This window comes from Oncorhynchus masou, chromosome 33, assembly GCF_036934945.1.
Source record: "Oncorhynchus masou masou isolate Uvic2021 chromosome 33, UVic_Omas_1.1, whole genome shotgun sequence".
NCBI classification, from domain to species: domain Eukaryota; kingdom Metazoa; phylum Chordata; class Actinopteri; order Salmoniformes; family Salmonidae; genus Oncorhynchus; species Oncorhynchus masou.
This window is the reverse complement of record NC_088244.1, coordinates 30,351,823-30,373,008: the sequence shown is the minus strand read 5'-3', so window position 1 is coordinate 30,373,008 and position 21,186 is coordinate 30,351,823. Positions and strand designations below refer to the sequence as shown.

At 46.5% G+C, this 21,186-nt stretch overlaps 2 protein-coding genes across 4 annotated transcripts in view; one reads left to right on the top strand and one right to left on the bottom strand.

The window, feature by feature from the left end:
- Positions 1–4,667, top strand: part of LOC135528228 (microphthalmia-associated transcription factor-like) — a 39,653-nt gene extending 34,986 nt beyond the window's left edge. For all 3 annotated transcript variants that reach the window (XM_064957174.1, XM_064957173.1, XM_064957172.1), the window contains exon 10: positions 162–4,667. In XM_064957174.1, coding sequence (XP_064813246.1) covers positions 162–542 — 381 coding nt within the window. In that variant the 3' untranslated portion in view covers positions 543–4,667. The remainder of the gene's footprint in view (positions 1–161) is intronic.
- Positions 4,668–5,058: 391 nt separating this feature from the next.
- On the bottom strand, positions 5,059–18,790 carry LOC135527461 (2-epi-5-epi-valiolone synthase-like). Its single transcript, XM_064955980.1, has 5 exons — positions 18,726–18,790; positions 6,972–7,605; positions 5,996–6,238; positions 5,550–5,802; positions 5,059–5,403 (listed from the first exon to the last, which is right to left on the bottom strand). Exons 1-5 carry the CDS (start codon positions 18,788–18,790, stop codon positions 5,327–5,329), a joined length of 1,272 nt encoding a protein of 423 aa, XP_064812052.1. The 3' UTR covers positions 5,059–5,326.
- Between the last annotated feature and the right edge of the window lie 2,396 nt (positions 18,791–21,186).

Genomic DNA, 21,186 nt, shown 5'->3' with positions numbered 1-21,186 from the left:
ATGTGTCCCATGCCAATAAAGCCCCTTGAATTGAATTGAATCGAGATGGGCTCTTCTATCATCTGGATGGTTTTAGTTATGCAGCTGACAGACAGACCATGTTGAAAACACTCTCGCTTTCCTTTTGTTTCTATCTTTCTTTCTTTCTTGATGGGGTTCAGGAGTTGGAGATGCAGGCTCGTGCCCATGGTCTGACCACAGACTCGTCTGCCCTCTGCTCAGCGGAGCTTTCAGCCCGAGGCATCAAGCAGGAGCCAGCCCTGGGAGATTTCCACCAGGATCTGTACCCTGTCGACCCTCAGCACCAACACCACCCAGCCTGCAATCCAGACCAGGTTCAGTCCACCACCTTGGAGCTCAATGATGAAGCCTCTCCCTACACCGAGGGCCACGGGGGAATCTCAGGCGACCTCCGGATGGACGACACCTTGTCCCCGGTGGGAGGGGGAGACCCCCTGCTCTCCTCTGTCTCGTCCGGAGCCTCTAAGGACAGCAGCTGCTCAGGCAGCATAAGCATGGAAGAGAACGACCATGGCTGTTAGCACTCACTGCTGCCCACCCACCTGCATCTTTATCTCCATCCCTCCACCCTGTCCTACTTCAGCCAGCTGCTGGTTGGTTTGTTTGTTGGTTGATGGTTTTCAGGTGTTGACAAATATATTTAATTTTTCAGCCCAATATTTTGGTTAGTTTATTTTATGGTATCATTGGGTTCTGAAAGCGTTCAACCTGAATTTAGTTCAGCTTCTCTTATGTATTGATTTTAAATACATTTTTTATAGTTTATTTTAATCGATCATGGTCTGATTTTTATATTACTTTGATGACAATGAGTCAGGGAGCAATATCTGACACGTACCTGTGTATAGTTATCATGGTACTGTATATGACAGGCTTATAAGCAGTTATAAAACCCTGATTGATGAGCTTATTGCTTTTAAATCTTAAACAATGTAATTCCCTCGGAATGAAAGCTAAAAATTGCAGTTAAATATATTTTTGGTGTGATACACACTACTTGCTTTTTAGCAAGTCTGTTCAGAGCAATTTGACAGAAGCGATAATACATTATTTTAATTATTTTTGTGCTTTACCATCATCTTAGATTGAACTTGAATGTGACAATGCCTTAGTCAGAGGATTTGGAAACATTTCACATATAGTACAGAATGTGGTCAGTCTACCAACGTTGTCAGAAATGCAACAGTGATTTCAATACGAGCAGATTTTGCTTTATGAAGATATTTCTGATAATATGATGGAAATGTATTGCAAGAAATACTCACTAAGGGCTGGATTCAACACGTATCGTGGACGTATCAGGGATGTTAAAATGTAAAGGTCATTTCCAATTGAGCAGACATATGCAGTGCTTAACATGAATATAGTGCTTTTAAATTTCAATCAAGCTATAACACGGATTCTCCGCGAAATGGATTGACTTGCTATAACAATCAAGCAGTAACACCACAGACCTTCCGCGATACGGATTGAATTGAGCCCTAAGAAGTGTATCTCCTAGGAAGAAAAATACATTTTGTTTTTAAATGGTCCATTTCCGAAATAATTCTTGTTTTGTTGTACCCTTGTTAGGATTTGCCTGTCCAATATCCATTTTGAGATATTCCAGATCTTTTTTAAGTTATGTGAATGTTTATATTGCCAAGGAATATAAGGACACTGCTGTGGGATAAAAAAAATGTATTACACACTCAACACACTGGAATGACATCCATAAATTGAAAAATGGTTTGGTTGGTAACCATTTTTTTTTATCTATTTTTTTTTTATATGTACTAACAATATTATATTTAGGGTTTTTAAATGCATACAATTTATTGTATGATTGATTGTAGTAATAACTATAAACTGTACTGTTAATGTATATTTCTACTATTTAACAACTTAGCAAAATACTCAAATATGCCTTTGATAATAACTATCTACTGTACATTACACCGCTGTATTGAGAGCATGGTTACAGTGCATCCTCAAGTCTGTGGAACTATGCAATGATCACAGTTGTATCTCAGTATTGTGCCTGTTATGCCCAGAAGACATTAGACACATTAGGCTGGTCATCTATTATGTTGTAATGATTAATAAGAAGCGGCCAGCAGAATGATTTGCATTGAAGTGAAGTGCCTTACAGTTGTTGTTTTTTTCATTTTCCACTGACCTATGAGGACTACTATACACTGGGATGTTGTTGTTGTTTCTGGTGTTTGGTGCTTCATGTATGAAGTGTTGAACTGCAAGGTCCCGAAGGGAAGCAGTAGGAAAAGGCATTTTGTCAGACAGTAGAAGACCATGTTATGGGCCCCCCGTGACCAGATGGCCTCTAACACTGGACTGTAAGAATGTCTCTCCAGGCCATCCGTTTTGTTTGGGATGTTTTTGATGCTAGATTTATTTATATATTTTTTTATGTCAGAATTCCACTCAGAGGGCAATAATCAAAATGTAGTTTTACTGAATTATCAGCTTCTTTTTTACGACCTATAATTGTTCTGAATGTAATGTACCTCAGTGTTGACTGCCAAAATGTGTTTCCAAATTCAAAGTCTAAAATATGTAAAGAAAGAAATAACATTTGTTTTTTGACAGCTTAGCTGATGTAGCTTTATGTATGGATGTTTCTTCCTTATTTATAGAACGATAACTTAAGAAGAATGGCAATCAGGCAGAAGGTTAAGCTAAGCACAAAGTAGCCCATGCACTTAAAGGGGCATTCTCTGTAGTAACAATCCACTGCAGAATGGCCCTCATGGTCAAACTGACCCCAGGTCTGTCTGCTGATATCTAGACACAGGCCTGTCATTCACTCACTGCCCTTTGACTGAACCCAGGTCAGCATGTCACTGAATGCATAGAACTACCATGTCCGATAAAAGCAATGGTGATAGATGATTTGAAGCTTATTATTTGTAAATACACATTTTCATTTTGATCGGGCCCACTACCATGGCAGTTTGGGTATGCCACTAACATTTCAAAGAGCCATGTTTGTTCACACATTGAGCAAACTGTCAGCTCTACTCATTCTATTTCTATAGTTCAGATCGACGCCTCTGCTGAGATTGCCACTGTAATCTGATGACGGCTCTGTTGCCGGGAGAGATGGAGGTAGTGATGGTCATAAACTGGTTAGGGATGGATCAGTGATGTCACGATTAAGCTCATTCATTGGAACTGAGTGTGAAAACTAGTGACAAATATGAAAGTCAATAAAATATTGTTACCGGTCTTTCTATGTTTGCTTTCTATTTAAGTATTTCCCTAATTGTCTCTAAACACGAATGATGGGGAAATTACACTGTATACAATGAGGTTAATGAGAATACAGTATATAATGTTCAAAGACACACCAATATAATTAATATATATAGTGCTTTCAGAAAATATTCACACCCCTTGACTTTTTCCACATTTTATTGTGTTACAAAGTGGGATTAAAATTGATTGAATTGTAATTTTTGGTCAACGATATACACAAAATACTCTAATGTCAAAGTGGATGTGTTTTTTTAAACATTTGTAATGGGAAGAAAACACTAATATACACTGAGTGTAAAAAACATTATGGACACCTTCCTAATATTGCGTTGCACCCCCTTTTGTCTTTAGAACAGCCTCAATTTGTTGGGAAATTGACTCTAAGGTGTCAAAAGTGCTCCACAGGGATGCTGGCCCATGTTGACGTCAATGCTTCCCACAGTTGTGTCAAGTTGGTTGGATGTCCTTTGGGTGGTGGACCATTATGGATACACACAGGAAACTGTTGACCATGAAAAACCCAGCAGCGTTGCAGTTCTTTACACACTTAAACCGGTGCACCAAACCCCGTTCAAAGGCACTTAAATCTTTTGTCTTGCCCATTCACTCTCTGAATGGCACACATATACAATCCATGTCTCAATTGTCTCAAGGCTTAAAAATCCTTCTTTAAGTCTTTAAGAGCTTTCCACACATGGATTGTGCAACATCTGGCCATTATTCTTTAAAGAAATATTCAACTCTATCAAATTGGTAATTGATCATTGCTAGACAACCATTTTCAGGGTTTGCCATAGATTTTCAAGAATATTTAAGTCTAAACTGTAACTCGGCCACTCAGGAACATTCACTGTCTTTTTGGTAAGCATCTCCACTGTAGATGTGGCTTTGTGTTTTAGGTTGTTGTCCTGCTGAAAGGTGAATTTATCTCCCAGTGTCTTGTAGAAAGCAGATTGAACCAGGTTTTCCTCTAGGAATTTGCCTGTGCTTAGCACCACTGCATGTATTTTCTATCCTGAAAAGCGGGAGGCTTAACGATTACAAGCATACCCAAAACATGATGCAGCAACCACTATACTTGAAAATATGGAAAGTAGTACTCAGTAATGTGTTTTGCCTCAAACATAACACTTTGTATTCAGGACATGTTTTGCAATATTTTTTATTCTGTACAGGCTTCCTTTATTTCACTCTGTCAATTAGGTTAGTATTGTGGAGTAAGTACAATGTTGTTGATCCATCCTCCGTTTTCTCCTGTCACAGCCATTAAACTCTGTAACTGTTTTAATGTCACCATTGGCCTTATGGTGGAATCCCTGAGCAGTTTCCTTCCTTTCTGGCAACTGAGTTATGAAGGACGCCTGTATCTTTGTAGTGACTGGGTGCATTGATACACCATCCAAAGTGCAATTAATAACTTCACCATGCTCAAGAGGATATTCAGTGTCTGCTTTTTTACCAATAGGTGCCCTTCTTTGTGAAGCATTGGAAAACCTCCCTGGTCTTTGTGGTTGAATCTGTGTTTGAAATTCGCTTTTCGACTGAAGGACCTTTAGATGATTGTATCTGTGTGGTACAGAGATGAGGTAGTCATTCAGAAATCATGTTAAACACTTATTGCACACAGTGAGTCCATGGAACTTATGTGACATGTTACGCACATTTTTACTCCTGAACTTATTTAGGCTTGCCATAACAAAAAGGTTGAAAGCTTAGTGACTCAAGACATTTCAGCTTTTCATTTTTTATTAATTTGTAAACATTTCGAAAAACTTAATTCCATTTTGACATTATGGGGTATTGTGCGTAGGCCAGTTACCAAAGAAATCTCAATTGAATCTATTTTAAATTCGGCCAGTAACACAACAAAATTAGGAAAAAGTCAACGGATGTGAACACTTTCTGAAGGCACTGTATATTATTCATATTTAGACTTCAAGTAAATGTGTGTTTGACTGAAACATATTGAATATGAAACACAGTATTTCATCTTCACCAGCTCGTCATGGCGTCACTGTATTCAGTGTGGATATTGTTATCTCCAGATATCTCAAGAAGAACCAAGTTCATCACACCAGATCTTGAAAGCCTGGCACAGGATTTCATCACTGATTTCATGGAAGATTTCTGTAGAGATGAGACAGAATCTACAGTATAGTTAATGAGCTTGCTTGTTTAGGTTATTACAAAACATGGATGGAATATCTAGGAATGTTTTGAGACTGACATAAAAAGGCAGCCTGATGGTGTTCCTAAAGGAAAGATGTCCAGACCTGCATATCCCAGTCCTGTGGGAAGAGGCATCCTCAGGGACCCTGCAGAGTGCTTCAGTCGTTCGCTCAGAGACTTCTGCACCAGGGCCAGAGTGCAGTCCTGGTGCCACACAGGCAGCTCCAAACCCACCATGCAGTGGCTGATCCGGGCCTTCTCCTCTCCTGTCAGAAGCCCTTTCTGGTGGGCCACGTACACCATGAAGGACATGTCAATGTTCACCGCCTCCCCGTGGAGCAGCGCAGGCAGCACTTTCTGCAAAGGAGCATAAAAAGGTTCATTCCAAAGGTAAAGTTATACTGTATGCACATTTGTCGAATTATCTTCACTTGTCAAAAATATCTCGTCATTCACACCTTCCCTGATATCTTTCTCCCCATCCTTTCATATCCCCTCCATACACCTTTTTTATCATTCACTAGTATCAGCTCAGTGATCAAATCTTTACCATCTCTAGCTCAGGGCTGACTAGATGGCCAAAGTCCACCAGTCTGTCCAGGTCATCCTCCCACAGATTGGGAGCCAACTCCTCTAGCATGGTTTCTATGGCAATCCGTGTGGACGAAGAGGCAGCATCTTCCAGGTCACAGCAGCCACTGATCTTGTCATGGGATTGGAAACTGGAGTCCAATAGGTACTTGCCTTTAGTCTCCAGGAGCTCAAACAGGCCCCTGTGTTTCATCAGAGCCATCTAGAACACAACGAATGATGGCTGATTTATTAGCTCCATACAGAGTTTGGAAGTAAGCCACTATCAATGGGGTGATTTAGGCATGTAAAAAGTGCTTAACTTTCTTCCTTCATTAGTAATAGTGATTAGTATAGTGTATTAGACATGTAATAGACAGCAAAAAAATACAACCACACCTTGCTGTTAAGACAGCAAATAAATACAACCACACCTTGCTGTTAAGACAGCAAACAAATACAACCACACCTTGCTGTTAAGACAGAAAACAAATACAACCACACCTTGCTGTTAAGACAGCAAACAAATACAACCACACCTTGCTGTTAAGACAGCAAACAAATACAACCACACCTTGCTGTTAAGACAGCAAAAAAATACAACCACACCTTGCTGTTAAGACAGCAAACAAATACAACCACACCTTGCTGTTAAGACAGCAAACAAATACAACCACACCTTGCTGTTAAGACAGCAAACAAATACAACCACACCTTGCTGTTAAGACAGAAAACAAATACAACCACACCTTGCTGTTAAGACAGAAAACAAATACAACCACACCTTGCTCTTAAGGGATGTTTGTCCAAAAGAACTGTTGTCCAGATATGCCTCAAATGCACAGCAACAGTCTCAGTCCTTTTAGAAAGATGACATGCTCAGTTTGTCATGTGTTAGGGTGCTTTCACGTATTCAACCCACATGCATACTGTACCCATGCTGCAATGATGAGTACCTTTAACATTTCTGCCATTCCATTAGAAACCTGCCTGCGAGGAACAGTTCGGATGAAGGTCCGGTCTAAAAATGTTGCGACCGGAGGTATGTAACTCCCCAGCTTGTTCTTACCATTGGCAAAGTTGACTCCAGTTTTGGCCCCCACACTGGCATCAATGTAGGAAAGCAGGGTGGTCGGGACACGGATATAGGGGGTTCGCCTCCGGTAGAGAGAAGCAGCTAGGCCCACCACATCCAGACACACCCCGCCTCCAATAGCAATGATGGGCTCAGAGCGCCTGTCTATGCCAAACTTGTGGACCTCCTCCAGAATCCTGGTCACAAGCTCCATGGACTTGTTCTCCTCTGTAGTGGGCAGTGGGAGGATCCTATAAAGAACATTTCTGGCCTCAAAATACCTGGTGACCTGGGGGCCATAGAGCTGATTGATTGTCTCATCAATGATAATGAAGCGTTTGATGGGCTTGGTGTTGCTTCTGAAGGCCTTGAGCTCATCCTGGTCCTCTATATGACCACATAGCAGTGTGTCATTCCCAACATCCAGCAGGTTGTGGCATTGGATCACTCTGTAGGTGAACACAATAGGGCTGACCACTGTCCAGGAGAGGCCATGTTCTGAGGTGCTCTGGAAACTGCATGAGGAGCCAGCAGAAATGGTAAGTGATCACAACAACTGTCATAGTGGCAGGTTTGAATGGCTTGACTATAAATACTGTACATACTAACCCTGCTTTGATGTTGAGTCCCTGTATACAAACGTCCCCCACCAGGGAGGCCTAGGAGCTATGGGCACACTATCTTAGTTAACAACCAACTGGTACACTCCCTAGCACTAAATGTATTGTTGAACTGACAGATTGTTCTAAGAACTTTTTCATGTTTGAAATTTACATGTTCATTCAATAGAAGGGAACTGCTATGGGCAGGAAAATTACACCGAATTATGCTAATCTGTATGCGGGGGTTGTTTGAGAATAATGTGATTTTCAGCCCTAACAATCCATTATTTCGCCATATCAAGCTCTGGAAATGCTTCATTGATGCTGTATTCCTTCTATTCCAGGGCACAGCAGAGGAACGTCATCAATTCCATTCCATCAATACAAGCAGTGAACATCTGCAATTCACCTTCACCTTTGATGCGAATTAAACACGTTTTCGTGACATTTTGATAAAGAGGGAGTGTGGTGGCTTTAGCACAGACCTATACAGAAAGACAACGGACAGGAATTCACTGTTACGCGGAGATTGCTTGCACCCTACACCCCTGATAAAGAGCCTCCTTATCAGCTAATACAGTCACATACGCAGGATCTGTAGTACACAGAGTGACTGACAAACAAGCCGCTTGTCTGGATGAGCGTTTCAGACAACAGAGTTACCCAGAGGAATAGCTGCATGATGCAAGGGACCTTTACAAAATTACCACATTTTCGCAAAGGAAAGTGGGTGTAGTCCGTGAGTGGTGGAAATTAACCTGTTAGCTTAGTCAGTGAAATAGGCTACTTTTGCTCCTCTAACATTAGTTACTTAATTAATATCTTCACAGAAAATTGTTTACATTTCGCTCCTCTTTTAGCCGACATTTAATCAATGCAGGCAAACTTTTAGCAAGCTATTTATACTAAATCAGTTGTCCCTGCCCCTGCCTGGAGCCAGGCCCAACAGATGCAGCTTCAGGCTCAGCAGCCCGGTCTCCCCATCCCCATACCCCGGAACCAGCCCTGTCTCCCCATCCCCATACCCCTAAACCAGCCCTGTCTCCCCATCCCCATACCCCGGAACCAGCCCTGTCTCCCCATCCCCATACCCCTAAACCAGCCCTGTCTAACCAACCCCATACCCCGGAACCAGCCCTGTCTCCCCATCCCCATACCCCTAAACCAGCCCTGTCTCCCCATCCCCATACCGCTAAACCAGCCCTGTCTCCCCATCCCCATACCCCGGAACCAGCCCGGTCTCCCCATCCCCATACCCCGGAACCAGCCCTGTCTCCCCGTCCCCATACCCCTAAACCAGCCCTGTCTCCCCATCCCCATACCCCTGAACCAGCCCTGTCTCCCCATCCCCATACCCCTAAACCAGCCCTGTCTCCCCATCCCCATACCCCTAAACCAGCCCTGTCTCCCCATCCCCATACCCCTGAACCAGCCCTGTCACCCCATCCCCATACCCCTGAACCAGCCCTGTCTCCCCATCCCCATACCCCTAAACCAGCCCTGTCTCCCATACCCCTGAACCAGCCCTGTCTCCCCATCCCCACCCCCCTAAACCAGCCCTGTCTCCCCATCCCCATACCCCTGAACCAGCCCTGTCTCCCCATCCCCATACCCCTGAACCAGCCCTGTCTCCCATCCCCATACCCCTGAACCAGCCCTGTCACCCCATCCCCACCCCCCTAAACCAGCCCTGTCTCCCATACCCCTGAACCAGCCCTGTCTCCCCATCCCCATACCCCTGAACCAGCCCTGTCTCCCCATCCCCATACCCCTAAACCAGCCCTGTCTCCCCATCCCCATACCCCGGAACCAGCCCTGTCTCCCCATCCCCCGGAACCAGCCCTGTCTCCCCGTCCCCATACCCCTAAACCAGCCCTGTCTCCCCATCCCCATACCCCTGAACCAGCCCTGTCACCCCATCCCCACCCCCCTAAACCAGCCCTGTCTCCCATACCCCTGAACCAGCCCTGTCTCCCCATCCCCACCCCCCTAAACCAGCCCTGTCTCCCCATCCCCATCCCCCTGAACCAGCCCTGTCTCCCCATCCCCATACCCCTAAACCAGCCCTGTCTAACCAACCCCATACCCCTGAACCAGCCCTGTCACCCCATCCCCACCCCCCTAAACCAGCCCTGTCTCCCATACCCCTGAACCAGCCCTGTCACCCCATCCCCATACCCCTGAACCAGCCCTGTCTCCCCATCCCCATCCCCCTGAACCAGCCCTGTCTCCCCATCCCCATACCCCTAAACCAGCCCTGTCTAACCAACCCCATACCCCTGAACCAGCCCTGTCTCCTCATCCCCACCCCCATAAACCAGCCCTGTCTCCCATACCCCTGAACCAGCCCTGTCTCCTCATCCCCATACCCCTGAACCAGCCCTGTCTCCCCGTCCCCATACCCCTGAACCAGCCCTGTCACCCCATCCACATAGACCCTAACCAGCCCTGTCACCCCATCCCCATAGACCCTAACCAGCCCTGTCACCCCATCCCCATAGACCCTAACCAGCCCTGTCACCCCATCCCCATACCCCTGAACCAGCCCTGTCACCCCATCCCCATACCCCTGAACCAGCCCTGTCTCCCCGTCCCCATAGCCCTGAACCAGCCCTGTCTCCCCATCCCCACCCCCTGAACCAGCCCTGTCACCAAATCCCCATAGCCCTGAACCAGCCCTGTCTCCCTATCCCCACCCCCTGAACCAGCCCTGTCACCACATCCCCATAGCCCTGAACCAGCCCTGTCTCCCCGTCCCCATAGCCCTGAACCAGCCCTGTCTCCCCATCCCCACCCCCCTGAACCAGCCCTGTCACCACATCCCCATAGCCCTGAACCAGCCCTGTCTCCCTATCCCCACCCCCCTGAACCAGCCCTGTCACCACATCCCCATACCATTGAACCAGCCATGTCTCCCCATCCCCATCCCCCTGAACCAGCCCTGTCTCACCATCCCCATACCCCTAAACCAGCCCTGTCTCCCATACCCCTGAACCAGCCCTGTCACCCCATCCCCATACCCCTGAACCAGCCCTGTCTCCCCATCCCCATCCCCCTGAACCAGCCCTGTCTCCCCATCCCCATACCCCTAAACCAGCCCTGTCTAACCAACCCCATACCCCTGAACCAGCCCTGTCTCCTCATCCCCACCCCCTAAACCAGCCCTGTCTCCCATACCCCTGAACCAGCCCTGTCTCCACATCCCCATACCCCTGAACCAGCCCTGTCTCCCCGTCCCCATACCCCTGAACCAGCCCGGTCTCCCCATCCCCATACCCCTGAACCAGCCCTGTCACCCCATCCCCACCCCCCTAAACCAGCCCTGTCTCCCATACCCCTGAACCAGCCCTGTCTCCCCATCCCCACCCCCCTAAACCAGCCCTGTCTCCCATACCCCTGAACCAGCCCTGTCACCCCATCCCCATACCCCTGAACCAGCCCTGTCTCCCCATCCCCATCCCCCTGAACCAGCCCTGTCTCCCCATCCCCATACCCCTAAACCAGCCCTGTCTAACCAACCCCATACCCCTGAACCAGCCCTGTCTCCTCATCCCCACCCCCCTAAACCAGCCCTGTCTCCCATACCCCTGAACCAGCCCTGTCTCCTCATCCCCATACCCCTGAACCAGCCCTGTCTCCCCGTCCCCATACCCCTGAACCAGCCCTGTCACCCCATCCACATAGACCCTAACCAGCCCTGTCACCCCATCCCCATAGACCCTAACCAGCCCTGTCACCCCATCCCCATAGACCCTAACCAGCCCTGTCACCCCATCCCCAAACCCCGGAACCAGCCCTGTCACCCCATCCCCATACCCCTGAACCAGCCCTGTCTCCCCGTCCCCATAGCCCTGAACCAGCCCTGTCTCCCCATCCCCACCCCCTGAACCAGCCCTGTCACCAAATCCCCATAGCCCTGAACCAGCCCTGTCTCCCTATCCCCACCCCCCTGAACCAGCCCTGTCACCACATCCCCATAGCCCTGAACCAGCCCTGTCTCCCCGTCCCCATAGCCCTGAACCAGCCCTGTCTCCCCATCCCCACCCCCTGAACCAGCCCTGTCACCACATCCCCATAGCCCTGAACCAGCCCTGTCTCCCTATCCCCACCCCCTGAACCAGTCCTGTCACCACATCCCCATACCATTGAACCAGCCATGTCTCCCCATCCCCATCCCCCTGAACCAGCCCTGTCTCACCATCCCCATACCCCTAAACCAGCCCTGTCTCCCATACCCCTGAACCAGCCCTGTCACCCCATCCCCATACCCCTGAACCAGCCCTGTCTCCCCATCCCCATCCCCCTGAACCAGCCCTGTCTCCCCATCCCCATACCCCTAAACCAGCCCTGTCTAACCAACCCCATACCCCTGAACCAGCCCTGTCTCCTCATCCCCACCACCCTAAACCAGCCCTGTCTCCCATACCCCTGAACCAGCCCTGTCTCCACATCCCCATACCCCTGAACCAGCCCTGTCTCCCCGTCCCCATACCCCTGAACCAGCCCTGTCACCCCATCCCCATAGACCCTAACCAGCCCTGTCACCCCATCCCCATAGACCCTAACCAGCCCTGTCACCCCATCCCCATAGACCCTAACCAGCCCTGTCACCCCATCCCCATACCCCTGAACCAGCCCTGTCACCCCATCCCCATACCCCTGAACCAGCCCTGTCTCCCCGTCCCCATAGCCCTGAACCAGCCCTGTCTCCCCATCCCCACCCCCCTGAACCAGCCCTGTCACCACATCCCCATAGCCCTGAACCAGCCCTGTCTCCCTATCCCCACCCCCTGAACCAGCCCTGTCTCCCTATCCCCACCCCCCTGAACCAGCCCTGTCACCACATCCCCACCCCCCTGAACCAGCCCTGTCACCACATCCTCATAGCCCTGAACCAGCCCTGTCTCCCTATCCCCACCCCCCTGAACCAGCCATGTCACCCCATCCCACCACCCTGAACCAGCCCTGTCACCACATCCCCATAGCCCTGAACCAGCCCTGTCTCCCTATCCCCACCCCCTGAACCAGCCCTACTCCCAACTGAAGAAGGAGGTGAGCAACATTGTGTTGAATGACATGTCGGTTGGCATAATTACATGTACTGCAATGCATTGAGGACAGGAATGTGATTCTCCAGTCAGGAAAAATCTCACTTGACCCAGAGGCAGCCAATATCAGAGCCTTAAAGGAAGAGATGCAGGCTCTGACAGATGGAAGTCTTTCCTGTCTGAGGCAACACGGATTGCTACGCAAATAGATGTTGCGCCTCCATTTAGCAAGGAACACAGCCGCCAGAGGAAAAGGAAGAGATTCCATGATGAGACATCTCAAGAGGTCAGGACAGTGCAGCAATGGTGTTTCAGAAGACAGTGTTTTTTTACTGCTATGGACAACATCATATTGGACATTAGGTTCCACACCATTGTAAAAATTGTAGAATAATTTTCTGCTGTTCTGAAAGTTGGTCATATTAGTGAGGATAAAGTCTCTTCTGTGTGCCAACCACTGATCATGGAGTATTCCAGAGACCTTACACCTGAGTTTCAACATGAAGTATTCCAGAGATCTGACACCTGAGTTTCAACATGAAGTATTCCAGAGATCTGACACCTGAGTTTCAACATGAAGTATTCCAGAGATCTGACACCTGAGTTTCAACATGAAGTATTCCAGAGATCTGACACCTGAGTTTCAACATGAAGTATTCCAGAGATCTGACACCTGAGTTTCAACATGAAGTATTCCAGAGATCTGACACCTGAGTTTCAACATGAAGTATTCCAGAGATCTGACACCTGAGTTTCAACATGAAGTATTCCAGAGACCTTACACCTGAGTTTCAACATGAAGTAAGACACCTGAACACTGTATATGCTGCCACTCTCCCCTCCTAACTTGTCCCCTCTTGGTCTCCTGAATGCAATTTGTAAGATGCAGCTGCAAAGCATTTTTGGAGAAGTGTGCATTGCTTTACGTAGATTTTGCACACTGCCTGTGACTGTTGCTGGTGGTGAGAGAGCTTTCAGTAAGCTAAAACGGATTCAGAAAAACTATTTGATGTCCACTATGTCCCAGGACAAGCTCTACAGTCTTGCCATACTGTCCATTGAAAGTCAGTTAGCTAGAAAGCTGGACTTTAAAGACTTGATCAGTGACTTTGCTGGTAAGAAGGCTCTTGGTGAGTAAGGCTGAGCAAGGGCCAATGATAACTGTTAAATGGCATGGCTATGGATATTGGATCACTACAAATGATTCCCACAGGCTGAGAACAAGATTGAGAACAGACTGAGAACAAGATATATCTCAAAGTAATGGCTGGATTGCCATAAACTTTGTTGTGCACAATCAAGACCCCAAGTGGAAGAAGCCTATTGATTTGGTGACCCCTTGACCTTTCCTCTAGCGCCACCATCAGACCTTTTCATTTCCACTTTGTTTTCCATTTTCCACTTTTAACAGCTGATTATTTTCTATTTGGTATTTATACTTAGTTCAAAAATCTGCTGCTGATGTAATTATTTTGTTTTTTATATCATTCTATAGATGATAATGTTAATTTATTTTAATTGAGAGGTTCATGTATATTTAAGTTATATTTATTTTAAGTTATTCATTAATATTAAGAGAATTTTCCATTCAAGATTTTTACCATTTAAATTACATCTAGACTGTAAAAGATGGCCTTTAGCACATTTCTTATACAGGGTATCAGTCTTGCATCAAATACTGAATTTCACTGTATGCAGAATGTTGCATGTATGTCTGCACAGTGTTATATGTTCACTGCTCACTGTCAGTCAATATCGAACATTAAATATTGGACTACAAGAGAGTTGCAAGCCTGCAAAGGTGGAGTTATTTAAAGCTTTGAATGGATCAATTGGGTTCTGTTGTTCGGTGGTTACAGCAATTGCGCAGGGTTGATGTGGTGGTGAGGAGTCTTTTCATGTGGCCCAAAATCCCTGGCGGTGCCCCTGCCCCTGACAAACGAGTTCAATGCCTTCTTCAATACTCCCCACTTCGCAAACAGTTTGACCACATCATTAAAAAACACTGGCACATCTTGATCACTGATCCACAACTGGAAAAGACGTTTCAAGAACCCTCACGAATAGGTCTTCAGACGCGCCCCAAACATCAGCCAACTGGTGGTGAGGTCTGATCTTCCAGCACCTTCCGAGACAATGTGCTAGACAGTAATTACATATGTGGTAGATGTAGGCCTACCCACTGTAACTTTACGAACAAATGCACCACGTTCAATCATCCTGTCACGGGCAAGGGCATTAAGATTAAGGGCATCATTACGTCTTCCACAGAATATGTGGTATACCTGATCAAGTGTATTGGTGGTCTGTGCTATGTAGGAAAAATGAAACGAGCTGTCTAAACAAGGAAAGCAGAACACGTGAGTAATATCAGGACTTTTGACCAGAGGAACCCTGTGGCTGCACATTTCATGGAGGCTCGTCACATCATCAGCTCTCTGAGATACAGTGGAATCAATCATGTTAAGACTCAAAGGATGGGGGGGGAGATACCGATAATCTATTACTGAGAAGAGAACTGCATTTGATTCACAGTTTGACCGCCATGTCTCCTAAAGGTCTGAACCAAAACACCGTTCTAAAATGCAAGCGGTTTCATTGACAGAAATGGAAATATTAGTAAGAAAGAGCGGGGATTTAAAGATACAACAACTATCATGGGTTACTAATATAATTAGGATAATGCCTTTGGCTGCTAGACAATGAAAGAAAGTTTAAATAAAACCAATAGAACAGGAGAATGCATATGAGGAAGTCTATAAAATAATTGCCTCCACATTTCTATGTTTGGATTTGAGGTATAGGCTACTTTGAAGCAAGGTAAGCTTGCCTCATATTATGAATTCAAACGTCCAGGTTTCAAACAATTAAGTAACAGGACACATAGTGATGCTAATGACAGGCCTAATCGTCTCAAATCAAATCAAATGTTATTTGTCACATACACATAGTTAGCAGATGTTAATGCGAGTGTAGCGAAATGCTTGTGCTTCTAGTTCCGACAATGCAGTAATATCCAACAAGTAATCTAACTTAACAATTTCACAACAATTACCTTATACACACAAGTGTAAAGTATTCTGGTAGATGGAAAGTCTTTCCTAAAACCTCAATTAAATGTTAACTAGCTACAAAGTAGCCTATGCCTACCTATCAGAATGATATCATGATGATTATTTCCATCAATCCAGTGGCCAAACCTGTGAATTTCTGACTTTATGTTTCAATAGTACTGTAGTAGGCTTACTATTAGCCTACTACACAGCACAGCTTGGGTTGCCCTGAATGAAAGATCAATATGGGATTTATCATTTTAAATCATTCTGACCCTTACAAAAAAGATTGCAGTCAAAGTGCAGGATTACTGCAGTACGCTGTAGTATAACTGTAGTTGGATTGCAGTAATTTTGCAGTATAGCTGCAGTTATACAGCAATAATTCTGCAATTACTGTGTCCAAAATACCCCAGTCGACTGCAGTTACTGCACTTTTACTGCAGTTACTGCACTTTTACTGCAGTTTCAAAACTGCAATCTTTTTGTGTATGTCACTGTTTCTCATAGAATTTTTCAGGTAGGGCGCCTTTCTTCGTGGGTGGGCCGTTCGGGAACATTTTGGCAAAATTAGAGTATTCCCATTTCTCCAGGCACCTCTAAAACACTGGATTTGTCCTGCCATCCAGGCCACCACTTGGTCATTTTGTACATATGTATATATTATATTTTCTGTAACTACTACAGTATATGTACCCATCTCATTGATGTCAAATTATTAGAGGTACATGCAGCTTACCGATCACTGTACCTGTACACAGCTCATCTGTAAATAGCACACCCAACTACTTCATCCCCATATTGTTATTTATCCTCTTGCTCTTTTGCACCCCAGTATCTCTACTTGCAGATCATCATCTGCACATCTATCACTCCAGTGTTAATGCTAAATTGTAATTATTTCGCCTCTATGGCCCATTTATTGCCTTTACCTCCCTAACCTTATTATTTTTGCACACACTGTACATAGATTTTTCTATTGTGTTATTGACTGTACATTTGTTTATCTCATGTGTAACTCTGTGTTGTTGTTTTTGTCGCACTGCTTTGCTTTATCTTGGCCAGGTCACAGTTGTAAATGAGAACATGTTCTCAACTGGCCTACCTGGTTAAATAAAGGTGAAATAAACACTTTTTGTTTTAAACATAAATTGTCTTTGTAATAAGTCTCTGTATCTCCAGCCACTGTGCGTCCTGCATGGGAGGATATTCCAACAGTTTCAACATAATATATATCTTACTTTTTGTTGTTGTACTGTTGCTTAGGTTTGAACTACCAATCTGTATGTATATAATCATTCATGTCTATATGTACCTCTGTGATTATGAATGACTATGCGCAAAAGTAAATGTAATTGTTTCCACAACCACCATGGTCATGTGAGTTGAAATGTGTATATTTTGGGATGTGAGCACTCAGTATGTTTGACCTGACGAAGATTGACAGATTCAGGCTGGATATTCGATGGATAGTTTTCCTTACGTCCAACAACAGCAGTTAAGGACCGTAAACATAGTGACAATTTTATTTTTTAAATTTCAATAACTCTTTAAACATTACTCCTAAAACTTTGAAAACTGGTTCTAGCTAACCCGATGGCATAGACACACATTTTTTTGTTGTAGATTTACATCTCGCACTATTTGAAAATATTTAAATGTTCAAATTTCAATAGCTCCTTTGTCATGTGACCTACTGGACACAAACAAGGTTCAGAATGTACGCTCAGTGGGCCTACACATTGCACACCCTTTAGTTTGTCCATTTTCATCTCACACGTTTTACATTACTTTTTCAAACATTCAAATTTCAATAGCCCCTTAATCATGTGACCTACTGACCTCAAAGATGGTTCAGAATGTCCACTGACTACCCTTCTATAGTGCACACCCTTAAATTTGTCCATTTTCATCTCAGATGTTTTTACATTCATTTTTCAAACTTTCTAATTATAGCTCCTTGGTAATGTGACCTACTGACCTCAAACTACTTTCAGAATTTCCATCGACTGGCGGAAATGAGCGCAGCATGGCATCCAGTGCGGGAATGCGGCCGATCCGGGAGAAGCTGGCGGGAGCCCTGTGAAGAATTCTCTTTTCTTTGTGAAGGGCAGGGCACCCTGGAATGGATTCTCCCCGAGAAAGGGGCCCAAGCCCTGGAAAGCATTGCGGTTTCGGCGCATCCGGTGAGCTACCTGGCCTTTGAAAATCTGGGGGAGAGGGTGTAAATCTCACGCCGGGCTGTACCCATATCCACGGCAGGTCTCCAAGGTGAATAGCATGTTCTAACAATGTAGGTAAGGGAAGTTGGCAAAAAAGATCCGTAACTTCGGGATAAGAATTGGCTCTAAATGCTGGGTCGGTTGGGATGGGGTGCGAAGTGGGGCTCGAGCCGTGGCTGGGGGAGCAGTCGCTCCGCAGCCCTCCTCTCGCCACCATTGGAGGTTTGTTGTGTGGCCCATCTCGCGGTCTCGCAAGGGGCTGCGTGTGGGGATTCGTTGGGGTGGTGTCTGTCAGTGGGCCGAACGCGGACCGCTGGGGGGTTGGGTCCGGCGGTTGGCGGCGGAAACTCTGGATGCGCCCTTCTCGCGGATCTCCCCAACTATGGCGTTCGCCGGCCCCACACATTGTAGATGGGGAGGTCTCCCCTACGCTCACTAGACTTGAGGCGGAGACTAAACCCATTGGCACCACAGTGATAGAGTATTGCATGGATCTGGATCATGCCTTACGAAATGGGGAGAGGTATCTCCAGCTTGTCTGGGGAGGGATTCCTACATCTGATGTGGGTAGTACCATCCACGCTCATTGATTTGCGGAACCATAAAATGGATGGAAGAAGCCTAGGTTCCCACTGGGCACAAATCCCTAAATGTCAACTTGATGAAATTCAAAGGACCGTACCCACCTGTCGCGGTCGCACTCAAATCACCCGTGGGGTGACTGTGACCCCCTCATGTCAAAGTGAGGAATATTGATGAAGCGCTGGTAAAGCATGGTTCCTATGGCTCTGTCCCGGAGGGCTGACTGTGCAAGCAAATGATTGAAAGGGGATGATTATTTTCTGTTGCTTCTTCCGACACCTGGTCGATGGTGCCACTAGATACTGCAATGGGTATTTGGTTCTCAAGCCTATAAATATTGCGCTGGCCCTTGATGTTGATTGGGTGTAAAAACCCAGTTAAAGTCCGCTGAAGGTTAGTAGCGGCAACTGATGTCCAGTTTGTAGGACAGAAAAGCCTCTGATGATACCACCTGGCGTGACTCTAATGGATGTCAATTTGATGATATCTGACCGTAGCATGCTACCCTTTGTGGTCGCACTCAAACCACCTTTAGGGTGGCTGTGACCCCCTCATGTCAAAGTGGGGAAAGTCGGTGAAGCGGGGGTAAACGGCGGGACATAATTAATAGTCTCTTGAGGTATCTTGCACAGATATTTGTAAATTATTTTGTACATAATGTTTCTGCCACCGTATCTTACGACATAAAAGAGCTTCTGGATATCAGGACAGCGATCACTCACCTCGGATTAGACAAAGAGCTTCTGGATATCAGGACAGCGATCACTCACCTCGGATTAGACAAAGAGCTTCTGGATATCAAGACAGCGATCACTCACCTCGGATTAGACAAAGAGATTCTGGATATCAGGACAGCGATCACTCACCTCGAATTAGACAAAGAGCTTCTGGATATCAGGACAGCGATCACTCACCTCGGATTAGACAAAGAGCTTCTGGATATCAGGACAGCGATCACTCACCTCGAATTAGACAAAGAGCTTCTGGATATCAGGACAGCGATCACTCACCTCGGATTAGACAAAGAGCTTCTGGATATCAGGACAGCGATCACTCACCTCGGATTAGACAAAGAGCTTCTGGATATCAGGACAGCGATCACTCACCTCGGATTAGACAAAGAGCTTCTGGATATCAGGACAGCGATCACTCACCTCGGATTAGACAAAGAGATTCTGGATATCAGGACAGCGATCACTCACCTCGGATTAGACAAAGAGCTTCTGGATATCAGGACAGCGATCACTCACCTCGGATTAGACAAAGAGCTTCTGGATATCAGGACAGCGATCACTCACCTCGGATTAGACAAAGATTTTTTTCAACAAAAAGCAAGACACATGATATTCTCCAAACACCCGGCAGGGCCGACATCCCAGTTATTCGCAAGAGGAAGCGACGCAGGTACAGAGGACGGATGCCTCGTCAGGACCCGCACAAAGTGAGCCGGGTGCTTCGTCAGGACCCGCACAAAGTGAGCCGGGTGCTTCGTCAGGACCCGCACAAAGTGAGCCGGGTGCTTCGTCAGGACCCGCACAAAGTGAGCCGGGTGCTTCGTCAGGACCCGCACAAAGTGAGCCGGATGCTTCGTCAGGACCCGCACAAAGTGAGCCGGGTGCTTCGTCAGGACCCGCACAAAGCGAGCCGGGTGCTTCGTCAGGACCCACAGAAGGCGAGCCGGGTGCTACGTCAGGACCCACAGAAGGCGAGCCGGGTGCTTTGTCAGGACCCACAGAAGGCGAGCCGGGTGCTTCGTCAGGACCCTCAGAAGGCGAGCCGGGTGCTTCGTCAGGACCCACAGAAGGCGAGCCGGGTGCTTCGTCAGGACCCACAGAAGGCGAGCCGGGTGCTTCGTCAGGACCCACAGAAGGCGAGCCGGGTGCTTCGTCAGGACCCACAGAAGGCGAGCCGGGTGCTTCGTCAGGACCCTCAGAAGGCGAGCCGGGTGCTTCGTCAGGACCCTCAGAAGGCGAGCTGGGTGCTTCGTCAGGACCCTCAGAAGGCGAGCCGGGTGCTTCGTCAGGACCCTCAGAAGGCGAGCCGGGTGCTTCGCCAACGTGGACAATTGGACAATAAATTAGATGAGGTATGATCACGAATATCCTACCAACAGGAAACATCAATAACTGTAATATCCTATGTTTCACAGAATCATGGCTGATTGACGACACGGATATTCAGCTAGCGGGATATATGCTGCACCGGCAGGATAGAACAGCACACTCTGGTAAGACGAGGGGGGGTGCTCTGTGCATATTTGTAAACAACAGCTGGTGCACAAAATCTAAGGAAGTCTCTAGATATTGTGATGAATTGCAGGCCACACTAGTAGCCTAGAGAGTTCTCAGCTATACTTTTCATGGCTGTTTATTTACCACCACAAACAGATGCTGGCACTAAGACCGCACTCAAGTCAGCTGTATATGGAAATAAGCAAACAGGAAACAACTCACCCAGAGGCGGTGCTCCTGTGTCCGGAGACTTTAATGCAGGCAAACTTAAATCAGTTCTACCAAATCTCTATGTTAAATGTGCAACTAGAGGGAAAAACATCTAGATCACCTGTACTCCACACACAGAGACGCGCAC

Coding starts and splice junctions, on each gene's coding strand:
- LOC135527461 (XM_064955980.1), bottom strand. CDS start 18,790: ATGCTTTACCAGCGCTTCATCAATATTCCTCACTTTGACATGAGGGGG. Junction 6,239..6,971: donor GAATGGCAGAAATGTTAAAG/GTACTCATCATT, acceptor GTTGTGTTCTAG/ATGGCTCTGATGAAACACAG. Junction 5,803..5,995: donor TCAGCCCTGAGCTAGAGATG/GTAAAGATTTGA, acceptor GCTCCTTTGCAG/AAAGTGCTGCCTGCGCTGCT.